Source organism: Eurosta solidaginis, chromosome 1, assembly GCF_040869045.1.
Source record: "Eurosta solidaginis isolate ZX-2024a chromosome 1, ASM4086904v1, whole genome shotgun sequence".
In the NCBI taxonomy this organism is placed as follows: Eukaryota; Metazoa; Arthropoda; class Insecta; order Diptera; family Tephritidae; genus Eurosta; species Eurosta solidaginis.
Genome location: NC_090319.1, coordinates 327,535,777 through 327,551,585, shown reverse-complemented (window position 1 = coordinate 327,551,585; position 15,809 = coordinate 327,535,777). Strand labels below are relative to the sequence as shown.

Sequence of the window (15,809 nt, the reverse complement as noted above, 5' to 3'; positions counted from 1 at the left end):
AATTAGTTTAAACGGCCGCAAGAACTATACAACTCCGCACAGTGGTTTAAAAGTGGCAAGAAGTAACAATTGTCAACCCATTTTTTTCCCGTTTACCGAACTAAATAGTTTGTACGAAAAGTCAAAGCGGTATGATGGTATGTATTATTAGGTTGAACTGGCAGATCCTGGAGGTCCTCACATACATAAACTAATATAAATGTGTCAATAATGTTATCAGCAGTTTGATTAACGCCCAAACTGACAACCCCTATCGGAAATTTGGACCTATGTCATAAATGAAACTCCATCCTCTTGCAAGGTACTAAAAACTCTCTGGAACCGATGCCACTTCGTGCTCCTAGGTCCGACGCTGCATCAGTCCTAATAGTTGGAAACTTAGCGCATGGCATGAGAACAAATCGTACTCGATGGTTTCTCCCCCCACCCACTAAGCTAAGCTAAAAGCATGTGCCGTCAGAAAGTAGTGTCCAGTCATTCGTCCACAATTTACTCTTTTTTATGATAGGAGTAACTTTGATAGTCTGAGGTTGTAAGACCTACACATGATCTTCTAAACTTAAAAGCCTTGCGCTTGGGTCCACGCATTACCTGCTTGTTCGATCATGTGCAACTTCCGCATTATTTGATTCAAGCACAATCTGATTGGAACGTCTACGATATAAGTTTCGAGCGATGCGACCTGTTTGGCTAGGTTAGGTTGAACTGGCCGGTCCATGAGGACCTCACATAGACTGAATAAGTTCGTAGTGTTACTAGAAGTTTGTTTTAACGACCAAACAGACCCTATCAAAAACCTGCACCCATGTTATAAAATAACTCCGTCCTCTTGGCAAATACTAGAAGCTTCCTACGACTTAAGCCACTTGCTGCTTCTAGATCTGACAGCTCTATCACTCCTAATAGCTGGAGTCTTAGCCTGGCAAGCTCAGGGCAAGAGCACAGAATGTGCTCGATCGTTTCCTCCTCCAGCTCGCACTTCCTACATCTGCTATCACTGACCAAGCCTAATTTAAAGCATGTGATGCCAGAAGGAAGTTTCCAGTCAGAATACCCGTCATGAGTCTACAGTCCTCTCTTTTTAATGATAGAAGCAACTTTGTTGCACACTTTGCAGCCCCGCGCTTGAACCCATGCCTTTTCTGCTTGGTCGATCGTGTGCAACTCTCACCTTCGCTTTATTTCGCCCAGTCTAATTGATACGTCTACAGAGCAAGCTTCAAGAGATGCGCCCTTTTTAGATAGTTCTTCCGCTTTCTCATTCCTGTTTGGCTAGCTCATGCGCTATTTCATTTCCATATAGTCCCCATATAGTCCCCAACACACTTTTAGCCTTAATTGCTGCTTATCTGTCAATATAATTTTCACGCAACTTCAGTGAAAAACACTATAGTGATCTGGCAGCTTGTAGGACTTCTTTAGGTCTGCCCAGTATACCGCAGACTCTCCTAGTTTAATTACTTTGGAATCATCGGTGTACAAGTATATTGCCTAGTCTGGCATTTGAGCGCCTTTACGCCATGCGCTCAAGCAGCCCGAGGCTTTGCCTCTGGTTGCAGTTGTTAACGATAAGTTCTCCTATAGATGAAATGTGCAGAATGGCATATAGTGCAGCCGGCGGCGTAATCTTCAAATCTCCCGATATCCTAGTTTTTATAGCCAACATGTTTCCCATAATTTTATTGTGGTACGTTTTTTTGAGTCGCTGTCCACCAAACAAGAACTCCATAGTATAGGATAGCTTTTACAATCGCTGTAAATATCCAGTTATAGAGAGAGCACGATAGACCACACGTGCACCACAGCATTCTTTTGCATGCATCGGAGCCTTCTTTACTCTCTCTTCCACCTTGAGCTTCGAATACAATTTATTGTCTAGAATAATACCTAGATAGTACAAGGTTTCTGCTGCAGGGTCACGTCTCCTAGCTTACGTATAGTCCAATTTGGGACGTTATACCTCCTAGTAAACAAGACCATATCCGTCATAGACGCTTAACCCGAAATTAGATGCATGCATGTATATCCCGATGCGCCTGATCCATCAAAGAGTTAATTCTTGGTAAGCACTTTCCACTTATGACAACTGCAACGTTATTTACTCACGTCGTAAGTTTCACGGTTTACATATCCAACCGCCTGAGCAGTTTGTTGACGACCAGCGTCCACAGCAGAGGCGACAATACCAAGCCACGGTGTTCCGCCTCAAGAGACCCTCCATGATCGCCTGTTTAGAGACATTGTTGAAAGTCCCGTTAATATCTTAAGAAGACTCCAAGGAGTACTCCTTATATTCCAAGGCTTTCTCTATGGTAATAACCACTCTATGCAGTGCGGTGTTTACCGACTTTCCTTTCCTGTAGGTATGTAATGTTTTCAACTTCGACTTTATATCCACATCTATAAGCCTCTTAAAGGTTTTCAGCAGAAATTATGTTAAGCTAATGGGTCTTCAGAATGCATAACACCGTTCTTCCCACCTTTGGTGGGAATACGACACCAGCAGTTCTGCAAAAGTTGAGTACATGATTCAGTCTTATTCACCGATCAAATATTATTTCAAGCCATGCCACGATCGCTATATTCGAGATTTGTAGCTTGGCAGACATATAACATCTGATCCCAGCGTTTTAAATTTGTTTTCTATTGTATTAGGTTTGGAGCTTTTCGGCAATAAATATTGTCACGATTATTAGCAACACTAAGGGATACTATCATCTCTAAGCCGATGCTAAGCAGTGACTTGTATGCACATCAATAGATCAATCATTATGTTTACACATATGTACGTACACGCAGCGGAGAAGAGACGCACAAACACATGCAGATATCTTATCTGAGATGCTCCCAAATGTATGCAATTATAATTGTGGAAGTGTCGCTCACAAATACACGCGCGTATGAGAAGCTATAAACGTAGTAATTTTATAGCTGATGGCCAACTATTAGATTCTGGAAATGGAAGCACCTAAAAGATGCGAACGAGGAAATCACAGATAATAAAAGGCAGTAACGGTAGAGGCGCGAAAATCAGTTTGATTTAAGACGCTATCTGGCGAGCAATAGTAGTGTTATTGTGAAGAACTTTAATAAAGGCCATTTTGCATTATTGAATAGTGGAGTTATTAATTCAACAGTTTAGTGATTCGAACGTTAGCAGAAGATTGCAAATAAGGGGAATTGCACTAAATTCGTTACAATATAAATTGTAAATATTTCCTCTATATTCCTACGCATTTCGACACTACCGCGCCTTCTCCACTTTATCCTAACTAAATACAAAATGTAATAAAACGTATCTCCATGAAGTAGGCGTGTAATATTTTTACTTTATATTCAGCAGCAAAAAAGCTCATTTTTTGGAAAAATGGCTAAGAGGAAAATGTTCGAGTAGGAGCAATATTCCTATGCGACTGGCGTTATTCGTTGTGCTTCGAAATCCACCATAAAATTGAGGTTTGCAGAAGTTACCGCTATGGCGGCCTTATGGACCACTTGTGAATGCAGTGGAACTGCAGTCAAAGCTGAGACGTATACAATTGTTTCACAAAAAGTAAAATTCTTGAGCCGCAAGTTGTTTTCCTCTAAACAACGTGATTTACAGCGATTTACCGAAACTTAAAGCTTATAACTTAATACAAGTAAGGAGGGCTAAGTTCGGGTGTAACCGAAAATTACATACTCAGCTGAGAGCTTTGGAGACAAAATAAGGGAAAATCACAATGTAGGAAAATGAACCTAGGGTAAACCTGGAATGTGTTTGTGTGACATGTGTATCAAATAGAAGGAATTAAAGAGTATTTTAAAAGGGAGTGGGCCATAGTTCTACAGGTGGACGCCATTTGGCGATATCGCCATAAAGGTGGACCAGGGGTGACTCTAGAATGTGTTTGTACGATATGGGTATCAAATGAGTATTTTAAAATGGAGTGGGCCTTAGTTCTATAGGTGGACGCCATTTCGAGATATCGCCATAAAGGTGGATCAGGGGTGACTCTAGAATGTGTTTGTACGATATGGGTATCAAATGAGTATTTTAAAAGGGAGTGGGCCTTAGTTCTATAGGTGGACGCCTTTTCGAGACATCGTAATAAGGGTGGACCAGGGGTGACTCTAGAATGTTTTTTTACGATATGGGTATCAAATTAAAGGTATTAATGAAGGTTTTAAATGGGAGTGGCCCTTAGTTCTATATGTGAAGGCGTTTTCGAGATATTGACCAAAATGTGGACAAGGGTGACCCAGAACATCATCTGTCCGGTACCGCAAATTTATTTATATATGTCATACCACGAACAGTATTCCTGCCAAGATTCCAAGGGCTTATGATTTCGACCTCCAAAACTTTCTCATTTTCTTCTACTTAATATGGTAGGTGTCACACCCATTTTACAAAGTTTTTTCTAAAGTTATATTTGGTGTCATAAACTAATCCAATTACCATGTTTCATCCATTTTTTCATATTTGGTACAGAATTATGGCATTTTTTTCATTTTTCGTAATTGTCGATATCGAAAAGTGGGCGTGGTCATTGTCGGATTTCGGCCATTTTTATAGCAGGATAAAGTAGGTTCAGATAAGCACGTGAACTAAGTTTAGTAAAGATATATCGATTTTTGCTCAAGTTATCGTGTTAACGGCCGAGCGGAAGAACAGACGGTTGACTGTGTATAAAGACTGAGCGTGGCTTCGACCGATTTTGCCCATTTTCACAGAAAACAGTTATCGTCATAGAATCTATGCACCTACCAAACTTCACAAGGATTGGTAAATTTTTGTTCGACTTATGGCCTTAAAAGTATTCTAGTCGAATTAAATGAAAAAGGGCGGAGCCACGCCCATTTTGAAATTTTCTTTTAAAAAAATAAATAAATGTAAGGCGCGATAACCTCCGAAGAGATCTAAGGCCGAGCTTCTCTTCCAATTTGCGTCGTGCTCCTCTTGATTTTCCCTACAAATTGGCCGGACGGGACCTACATGTTTTATGCCGACTCCGAAGGGCATCTGCAAGGCAGATGAGTTTTCACTGAGAGCTTTTCATGGCAGAAATACACCCGGAGCGCTTGCCAAACACTGCCGAGGGGCGACCCCGCTTTGAAAATTTTCTTCTAATTGAAAAACCTTATTTCTAAAATTTTGATGTTGCTTTGTCCGGAGTGTGAACCCAGGGCATACGGTGTGGTAGGCGGAGCACGCTACCATCACACCACGGAGGCCGCCGAAATTTTCTTTTATTTTTGTATTTTGTTGCACCATATCATTACTGGAGTTGAATGTTGACAAAATTTACTTATATACTGTAAAGATATTAAATTTGTTGTTAAAATTTGACTTAAAAAAAATTTTTTTGTAAGTGGGCTTGTTCGTCACCCGATTGTGCTAATTTTTATTTAGCACACATATAGTAATAGGAAGAACGCGCCTGCCAAATTTCATCATGATATCTTCAACGATTGAGAAATTATAGCTTGCAAAAGTTTTAAATTACCTTCTTTTAAAAGTGGGCGGTGCCACGTCCATTGTACAAAATTTTACTAATTTTGTATTTTTCGTCATAAGCTCAACGCACCTACCAAGTTTCATTGCTATATCCGTTTTCGGTAATGAATTATCGCACTTTTTCGGTTTTTCGAAATTTTCGATATCGAAAAAGTGGGCGTGGCTGTAGTCCGATTTCGTTCATTTTAAATAGCGATCTGAGACGAGCGCCCAGGAACCTACATACCAAATTTCATCAAGATACCTCAAAATTTACTCAAGTTATCGTGTTTACGGGCGGACGGACGGGCGGACGGACATGGCTAAATGAATTTCTTTTTTCGCCCAGATCATTTTGATATACAGAAGTCTATATCTATCTCGATTAGTTTATGCCGTTACGGATTACCGTTATGCGAACAAAGTTATATGCTCTGTGAGCTTTGCTCAGCTGAGTATAAAAATGATGCTCATGAAGAGGAAGTATTCCTAATGAAAATGCTATGGGTATCCCGGGGATCCCAGCCACTTTAACCTACGACATTTTTTTTACCCGGAAGTTTTCGATTAAAAAAAAAAAACACAAAAAATTTCGACTAATCAGAGTATAGATTGGTTTGTTAAAGGAAGGTGAAAACATAAAGTGTGTGAAAGAATATGAAGACCACAAGCATTTCAAACTACGCCACAGAATTAAAGGCTTTCCTAGATTATTTTCCAGCCTTGCACATAGTAATAATTGATTAATGGTTAGTTACTTACATCCCCATTTTCTGACTTCGCGCAGGTATTCATTCCAAAATGCGCAACGTCCCTCCAGTGGACCGCGCTGTAGTTTCTCTTCCTTTTCGTCGGTTGAAAATACGTAATATACGGGATCTTTCTTTGTAAAGTTAGGCCATTCCTCACCATCAACAGCGGGATTGCTATAAAAAAAAAATTGGAAAAAAATTTTAAAATTCAAAGTTGTACAGTACTCGGTTTTAAGCATTATATATATAAGTTAATAAATATTAAGTGAATTTCAGGCAAAATTTTTTTATTTTTATTTTTTATTCACATCAACTACACCGCAGAGTGTGTGTTATAATAATGTTAATTTTCTTAACATTATCTGTAAACTGCTATATTGCTAAAGCTTTGACTCTTATGTTTCAGTCAAATTACCGTTATAATGCCGTTATAGCATTAAAAGCGTTCCTTGGTGCCATAACTAATTTAACTTTTCAACTAAAGTGCCAAAAGCTTGAGCTTCAAATTCGTTAAGCATAAAAGCATACTTAACGAATGGATTTTTCAGATGCGAAGCAAAGCTCTATTGAATTGTAAACAACTCGGACGCGACAATGTAAAAGCTTCATGTTGCCGCATCATTCCCCTGCAAACACAAGAATTCTGTTATTTTCCTCTGGCCAACACAAGAAGTCTGTTATTCCTCTGCCAAAAACACAAGAATTCTGTTACAAAATGGAAATTCTGTGCTGATCCTATAATTATGGTTAAAAATGTGGGGAATTTGCTATAAACAGCTTCAGTGCATCTTAAACTTTGAATTAAATGTACACTCCATCGCATATTTACAGTCACTCATCATCATCATTAATTGACGCTTAACCCACCTAAGCAATTTTGGTCGTTTCGTAACAAGTCACGCCAGCTATCCCTGTTTCGCGATAACTGACACCAATTGACAGCAGCAGGAGAGGTTAAGACCTCCTCCACCTGCCTTTCCCAACTGAATGGAGGTCTTCCCTCTGCTCTGCTTCCACACTGTGGTGTTGTTGTTGTTGTTGTTGTAGCGATAAGGTTGCTCCCCGGAGGCTTTGGGGAGTGTTATCGATGTGATGTTCCTTTGCCGGATTCAGATGCGGTACGCTCCGGCACCACAGCACCAATAAGGTGCTTCTTTAATCAATCTAGAGAGGACAGAATATCTATGTTCACTATCTATGGATCAGTTAACAAGGTACTGCCCACCAACCATGATCCATTGACCGAGATAAGCGAGAAATATCGCGTGTTTTACGTGTTAGATATCATCATCCTCACACAGAGTCGGATTCTCACTATCAGAAATATGACAGTTGGGTACCAGAAAATAGAACCAGCACTGCAACAAAATATCTAGATTTGAGGCTAGACAGTAAGCTTACCTTCATGGAACCCTCACCTCGGTTCAACGCAGAGGGGCGCTGCAAATAGCTTCGGCCTACCACACGGTCTCGCCTGAAGCTGTGCCGGACGTTGCGGGAATCATACCGATATATCTTTTCGCTGAGGAAAGGATAGCAATATACGAAACCGGAAAAGTGGACTTTTACTTGTCCCAATTTCTAGCCGGCCACAGCTAAGGGCTGGATATTGTAAAAGATTAGACTATTCCAGACAAAGAAATCCTTAATGAAATGTAGACAATAGCCGGGCGATTCCAATAAATTTTTTACTTTCTCACTCCAACCGGTCATCTAACCCCATTATTTGTACAGCAGGACTTTAAGAAATTAACGCGCTTAAATAAAATAAAGTCATATCTCGATCAGGGGTACTTTCACTATAATATAAATACACTAACAACATCACGGGCGGTGCCCCTAAGGGATCTGTTATAGGTCCAACGCTATGGAATGGGATGTATGATGGTGACCTACAAATCGACCTTTCCGGAGGCACGGATATTGTCGACTATGCAGATGATATTGTCGTAGTAGCAGTGGCCAAGGAACTTGATCTGTCCCAGCATTATGTAATGACGCCGTGGAAAGAATAAAGGAATTGCTGACGAGATGGAGATGGCTGGCAAATTAGACAGAAGTGGTTTTGGTGAGCTCTAAGCGGACTGTGGATGAGTTAGTCCTAACCATAGGAGATTATCAAATATATGCAAAGCCTTCCTTGAAATATCTAGGAGTAATCATATACTCAAAATTAACTTTTAAGGAGCACTTCAGGGCGGTGGTGTTAGTGGACCCTAACGCGAATAATGCCCAACATCGGCGGTCCAGGCGAAGCTACCCGTCAGCTATTATCCAACGTAACCAGCTGCATAATATTATATGCGGCAACAGTATGGCATGGATCAAAAATGGTCCACCAAAAAGATATACTAGCAGAATACCGTATTACTGCTATACGAACACGATCCATGTATTATCCAGGAAAATTCCAGTAAATCTACTCTCAGGTGAAATGGTCGATCTGTATGGCTATGCAATAAGCCGACCTTCTGAAGATGCTAAGAAAAGGGCAAGGTCACGAGCAATATTTAAGTGACGAGAACCTTGGAAAGAATCGAGAAAAGTGCGCTGGACTTTCATGCTAGTTCGGAATATAGCGGAATGGTACGAGCGAAAACACGGCGAACTAAATTACCACCTCACACAGATATTGAGCGGGCACGGCGGCTTCAAAGAATATCTACATAAGCGTGTGATAGACGAGGATCCTTTATGTCCACACTGTCCTTCCGAATTGGAAAACGCAGAACATGTAATGTTTCACTGCTCTCGTTTTGACGGCGAAATACTCTTTGTACACAGAGTTTTTGGAGAGGAGCCTTCCATTAGGTATTTGGTTCCCCGAATGTGCGGAAAAATAGTTTGTTGGACTGCTGTGAGCATGATGGCCTTTATAGTTATGACGAAATTGATGCATGCTGAAAGGGAGCGCAGAGAAATGCGCATACGAAGTAGTGGCGACTAAATCGCCTTTCCCCCCCGTTACGTTATGCCTAACGGCGGTTCCACGGGATGAGGACACATTAACAGGATTAGCCTGGTGTCATTGGGCCACTTGAGGGTAGTGCGCTACCCAAACGTCGAACAAAAAAGAAAAAAATACGCTAACCTTTAAATTACTAGAATACAGAATCGCCACACAATAATTTCATTCTAAAAGTGTTTAAAATCGAAAACTGTTGCAATTAAAATTTCACTTGATAAGCACTCATATTGGCAAATACACTTTCGAGTGTCGGCTACTCTTCACATTTATTTATTGCTGACCATTGCACTGGGGGCTTTATCTGTAAACGTGCAAACTTTCATCCAAATACATACATATCTACTATGTACTATCTGTAATACAACATTGTATATTGGTTTATATATCCATAATGGCGGCATTGAATATTCATAAATACGAGTAGCAGCTACTTACGAGCAAAGTGATAGCGGTACTTACCCTGTTTTTGCAAACTCAATAACGGCATTCAACATCCGCTTGCCCAACTCTCGTTCGACTGGCCGATATTGTAACGATGTATTCAATGGCTGTCCAAAGAAATATTCGATTTCATCACCATGGAGTACACCCATCCATTCACCCCACAATGAGGTACTGGTGCGCTGTAAAAACGAATATTAAAAGATAAAAAGCTTAAAAAATCAAATTCGCTTATCGGATAATAAAAAATTGCGCAATATTAATGCGATATGAAAAAAATGATGAAAATATTATTATTTTTAAAAATTGTAAATAACATTTGCATACGCAGTCACAATTTGAAGAGTTATTCGAGATGGGCTTAAAGAAATATTAAAAGCAGGAAAATGGAATAGAAGGAGTTCTAGTGGCCTAGTCTCCAGAGATGATTTGGTCTGAATTATTACAGAGTTTAGGTTAAGTTCAATTGGCCGGCTAATAAAAACCTCCCGTAGAATGTGTCCATAGTGTTACCAGAATTTGTTTGACGACCAAACGGAAGAACCACAATCTGGTGCCAGGATATATGTTATAGCATAACGCTGTCTTCTTGGCAAATACTAGCAGGTTTATAGGACCTAGCTTAATTGCTGTTTCGAGATGTGGCAACTCTGCCGCCTCTAATAGCTGGAGCCCCTAAGAGCTGTCGAGCGCAGAACCTGCTCAACCGTTTCTTCCTGCAGCTCACACTTCCTACATTTGGTGTTACTGACGAGGCCTGACTTATAAGCATGTGACGCCAGAAGTCAGTATGGTCATCGTGAGTCCTAAATCTTCTCTTCTCAGAGATATGAGCCACTTTATGAGTCTAATATCGTAGGCTTTGCACATGATCTTAGAAATTTAGCTTCACGCTTTTCCTGCTTGATGGATCATATACAACTCCTGTCTCCTTTTGATTTCTCCCAAAGGGATTGGTATGTCTATCGTCGACTCATGGACTGTTGCACCCTCCTTTGCCAACTCATCCGATTTTGCGTTACCTGCTATCCCTTTATGACCGGGAACCCAGTAAAGATGTATGGTCCGGCCTGAGCGAAGGTTTTTCCATGCTTCTTTGCATTCCAGAACATTTCTTGAAGAACTACTGTGTGAAATTATTGCTTTAATCATAGCCTGACTATCAATATATAAACTGATGCGACTGCGGCTTAAGCACGCTTCCCCCAGAATTTCTGCTGATTTCTTCACTACTATACTTTCCGCTTGAAAAACTCTGCAGTAATCTGGCAGTCTGTTTAGAATTTAGGCTTGCCTTTGAACAATTGCAATGTTCATCAATTAAGCAAGCTATGGCGAATGTTCAGAATAAGAAAAAACCTAAACCCGTTGGTTGGTTGGTTGCTGTTTCGCACGGATACCAAAAACCCAAGCCATATCGCTCATTGAGCGCCATTTTGATGCGCATTACCTGGAACAAATTATTGATTTATTATTAGGTTTTTTTGGTGCACTGGTTGATAGCCCAGAAAAGTATACGAGTAACCGCACACCTGGCTGCTCTCATCGAGTCCTCTGATGGGAGGGTATACGCTAGGCCGGGTCGGTTTGTGGGGAGGCAAAAAAAATCGCCCATTGCTATGTGAAAATCATATTCTGGGGATCAAAATAAGAAACTTTGCCGAAGGAACCATACCTCTAAAACAAATTCTGATGTCCCCCCATTTGGGTCGTAGGGGCAAATTTTGAAAAATCCCACTTTGAAATGCCTATGTTTTTTCTTTTTGGAGTTTATTTTTCTCTTTAGAAATTTATGTAGTCAGAACATATGTAAATGAAAAAATGAATTTAACTTAGTAATAGAAAAGAAATTAAAAAAAAAATTATTAGAAATTAGCGTTTTTACAACCCTTTTAAAACCAAGGCATCACTGTGATGCATTTGCATGTCGTAAACATAGTTGTGTGGGTTTTTTATTCAACCGTTTTAAAAAATGAAGGTATCACTGTGGCACAATTGCAGATCGTAAAATTGCTTGTGTTGTTTTTTTAAGCCACCCCAAGACACAGCAGGTAGAATAGAAATTGCCCCTACCCAAGAGTTCGACCCAAAGGGGGGGCATCAGAATTCGTTTCAGGGGTATGGTTCCTTCGGCAAAGTTTCTTATTTTTATCCCTAGAATAAGATTTTCACAGAGCAATGAGCGATTTAAATCTACCCGCCCTAGTATACGCCCTCTCTATATCAAGAACTTCAAGAACTGAAAGATACTAGCAAAGTTGGGCAGACGAGTTAACAGCGACGCCATAAAATGTTCACAGTCGGCATTTGTTCCTGCAATGTGGTCAATTTTGGAGCTGTCGGTATAGAGTATTTGCGTCCTTCCTTTGCACTCCGCCTACCCTTCAGTCCCCTCTAGAGGGGAACATGACCTTAAGACACCTGTCAAAATATACTGATAGCATATAACAGTTAGTAACAGAGCCACACCGGAGAACCTTCTGGGAATGCTACCGCCGGCATATTGCCTCGAGTTTCAATAGTCAGACTAACGAAGTCCCTCTGCCGAACAAGTTGCAGGTTCATGTATGTGAAGCTACAGAGGTTGCTAATTTAAGAGTATATTTAGTGCATCAGTTGAACGCGAATTTAGCGGACCTTCCGTGGGAGGTTAGATTTTAGTGAGGAGTCCTACATTCGGAGAGTCTCGCAGTGAGGCCTAAATATCCCGGTCAATGCACGAAATCCACGAAAATCAAACAAAAGAAAAATACGCATCTGTTGTCCCTCCAAAAGCTGCTCGCTGTATCCTAGTCATTCTTTTAATATAGTAACCGTTAAAAAGTTAGTTTCGGTTCACACATTTTAAGCCCTTTTTCTTATAGGTTATCAGCAAGCAGATGGTACACTTGGACCGGCTGGCCACTTGTTGTACTACTGGATGAGCTAAGTAGAATAGTTCTTTCTTCCTTCTTTTAACATGCAATCTAATATAGCGCAGAATATCCCCCGACTTAAGCTGCGCCGAGCCCTGCTACACTATCGATGAAGTGCTCGCTGAGATATTTCTAAGGTACCCTTCTCAGAGCATGGCATATGCAAATAATGTGCTCAACATTTTCTACTTCTTTTCGTCCCTTCAGCTCCGATAGAAATCTTTCGTTGGGGTTCGCAGGCGTTTTCCGTTTGTATGATCTAAACTAATGGACCTAAGGGGAGACATTAAGATTAATAAGGAACCTAGTTCGGTCCTCATTTATGCGGACCAAAATTTGTCTTAACACCTCACATGTCTGGACACCTCAACTGGATTGACTCGGTCTGTTCAATGGCCATCCTTGCCTGCAGATTATGACACAGGAAGAGGCCAGGAAGTTAATATTAATAAGAATCTAATTTCATTCTCAGTTATGCGGTGTCAAATTTGTCTGGATACATCAAATTTGCGATGCAATGGCCATCTGTTATTAGCTTTGTTGGTGAAAACAGATGCGAGCCAGTTTTTTTCACGAAGCTAGCGGAGAAGCAACGTCACTCAACAAGTTTGACTCGATCTGTTGCATCACAACTCTCACTAGTTCGTATGCAGGTTGTGACACACCAGGAGGTCTGGTCGTTAAGCTTCCGTGTGCAGACTGATGCATTCAATGAAGTTCACCTGCCCTGAAGAGCTTTTATAGTTGGTTGACTCTTAGAATAGATTGCATATATTTTGGGATTCTTAGACAATTACCAACGAGTAGGTTCCGGTGGGACTATTAACTCCGCCTGAAAGACTGTGCAATGGCTCGACGGCCCTATGCTTCAGTGAAAAATCTTCTTCTACCCACATTGTCAGTAAGATTGGGCACTTACTTGAAGACAGCCGTGGACTGAGGGTCTAAAATATAGATATCCCCCAAATCGTGCCTATCTCGGACTCTAATGAAGCACTTGTCATTTAAAGAGTGGGTCCGGTGGAGCAAAACTCAATTAGATATAAGTTTTTTGGAGGGTCGGTGGAGCAAAACCCAGTAGGTGTAAGTTTTCTGGATTGGTCAGAATACTGGAAAAGCTAATGCTCCAGGTGAAGACTGCATTCCTTTTTTATTAAACAGTCCTATCGGTAATCACTGTGTATAGTGACTATGAAATAGCCATAATCAGACTAATTGGTAAAATTTATCTAGATTAAGGTTGACAGCAAAATGAAAGTGACTAAAGCACTGTATTCGAAATGCCTCGGTTGACGTTTACTCGTTTCGTGGGGACATAGGAAAACTCTATAAGCTCTATTTGAATTAACAAACCGATAGCTCGTCGCCAACACTCCCATAACGAACCAATAACTTTTCGATAGCAAGTCGATACTCTTCGGGTAGGAAATCGATTACCTTTCGATAATATATTGATATTTTTGTGATAACAAATCGATGTGCTCTACAAGTCATTTACCGTACCCGTCCTAGTTTTTGTCGCAGAATCATGGACACTGACAATATCCGATCCAGTTTGTAAATAATATATGTATGCATGTAAATTACACACACACACACTCTGAAATATTATATCATAGAGCAACAACACAAAATTAACGTAAAAATTTTATAATTTACCAGAGACCAACATCCCCATAATCAGTTTGGTTATCATAGATGTCATATAATGGAGCTTAATCAGGCTTTTTCACATTCTTTGTTGTGGTGTTGACCAACTGAAAGTTGACCACGTGACGCACCCAAAAAGTATGAATTTTAAGAACTTTCATACATACATACATAACAACTTGTTATCAACTGCGTTTTTTATCAAAGTGTTTGTACATATTTCATCTTTGCAGGTATGGGGAAGTGTATGACCAAAGTAAGCTTGTAAAACACGTACCAACAGCTTAAAGTCTACAAAGGGCGACTTCTGCTCCCACACTAATTTAAACTTAATTCAAAGTTTCAAGTCAGCGTGCTGTGTAAAGGATGTTTGTTGTTAGTCGGACGCTTTTGTTGCCGATTTCACCTAAGTAAGTTAATTATCAATATCTATCATCAAAATTTTAATGGAGGTCTTACAGGGAACAAGGATGCAAGCAGAAGAGGTGTGAAGGGATATGAATCCACTCAGTACGTGAGCTTCATATTCTTCACACATCTTTACCGATTTAGTGGGAGGTTTATTATTTCCTGATGTCTTACTGTATTGTAGCGACCTTATGGCATGTATACTCGTAAGGCAGCTACTTGCATCAAAGAAATACCGAAAGAACCGATTCGGCTTTACCTTGGTCCAACGCTGAGGGGTGATTTGCCACACGGTCTCAGCTGAAGCACGCTGGGCGTTGCGGGAACCGTACCTATAAACGACAGCGGATCGGAAAAATGTAGAACGGTTGCTGCCATACAGTCCCGAGAATAATTGATTCGACCCTGGCAAGAACAGTGAAGCAATATTACCGCAGCAAGGTGGACCATGGCACTGATTCCTGAACTGAACCCATGGTTGAGGTCGACTTTTTTTTTGTCGATTTTTATACGGATACATTTAATTTCGCAAAAAACTTCACAAAATAGGAAATGATGATTGCCGCACTGCCAGAACTGTGAACAATTAAACGATATACTCCACATTGTCTTCGAATGCGAGCACTTCGTCGAACAACGAAGGAAGGTGAACGAGATACTTGACGACCTATCCCCGGGCAGTGATATCAATAACATGACCACCAAAGTGACGGTTGGGATACGGTAAGCACATCTGTGAGGCATATACTTCTTAGCAAATGAAAAGACCGATGCCTATTCCATTATTGTAAGAATAGCAACGGAGCTCACATAGCGCGCACTCGTACCCAAAGGAGTGATAATTGTAGTTCGAGGTACGAAGCAATTCGCGGGCCGTGGGAGGTTGAGTCTTAGTGGGTAACTCTTCATTAAAGGAGGAGGTTGTTGACTCGAAGAGTTTCATAGTGAGGCGTAAATAACTCGGTAAGTGCACAAAGCATTTCTACGAAACTCAAAAAAATGTAGTTAACCTTTCTTTGCTTTGATTTGATTTGCTGCCCTAATTTCGCTCATATCAACTCTACCACTTACATTGTTTCCACATTATGCTGCTGTGTGATGAGTTCATTTATTTGACAGAACTTTTCGAGAAAACCACAAATTCTGTTCATCATATCCTAGGAACACCCCACTACAGAAGAGTGAAGAAGGCTGTG

At 40.6% G+C, this 15,809-nt stretch overlaps 1 protein-coding gene across 12 annotated transcripts in view; it reads right to left on the bottom strand.

Annotated features, from left to right (window-relative positions):
• The window catches only part of Ace (Acetylcholine esterase), a 374,783-nt gene that overhangs the window by 51,928 nt on the left and 307,046 nt on the right, over nucleotides 1–15,809 (bottom strand). For all 12 annotated transcript variants that reach the window (XM_067762076.1, XM_067762071.1, XM_067762074.1 and 9 more), the window contains exons 10-11: nucleotides 9,659–9,822; nucleotides 6,242–6,405 (exon numbers count right to left, since the gene is read on the bottom strand). In XM_067762076.1, coding sequence (XP_067618177.1) covers nucleotides 6,242–6,405; nucleotides 9,659–9,822 — 328 coding nt within the window. The remainder of the gene's footprint in view (nucleotides 1–6,241; nucleotides 6,406–9,658; nucleotides 9,823–15,809) is intronic.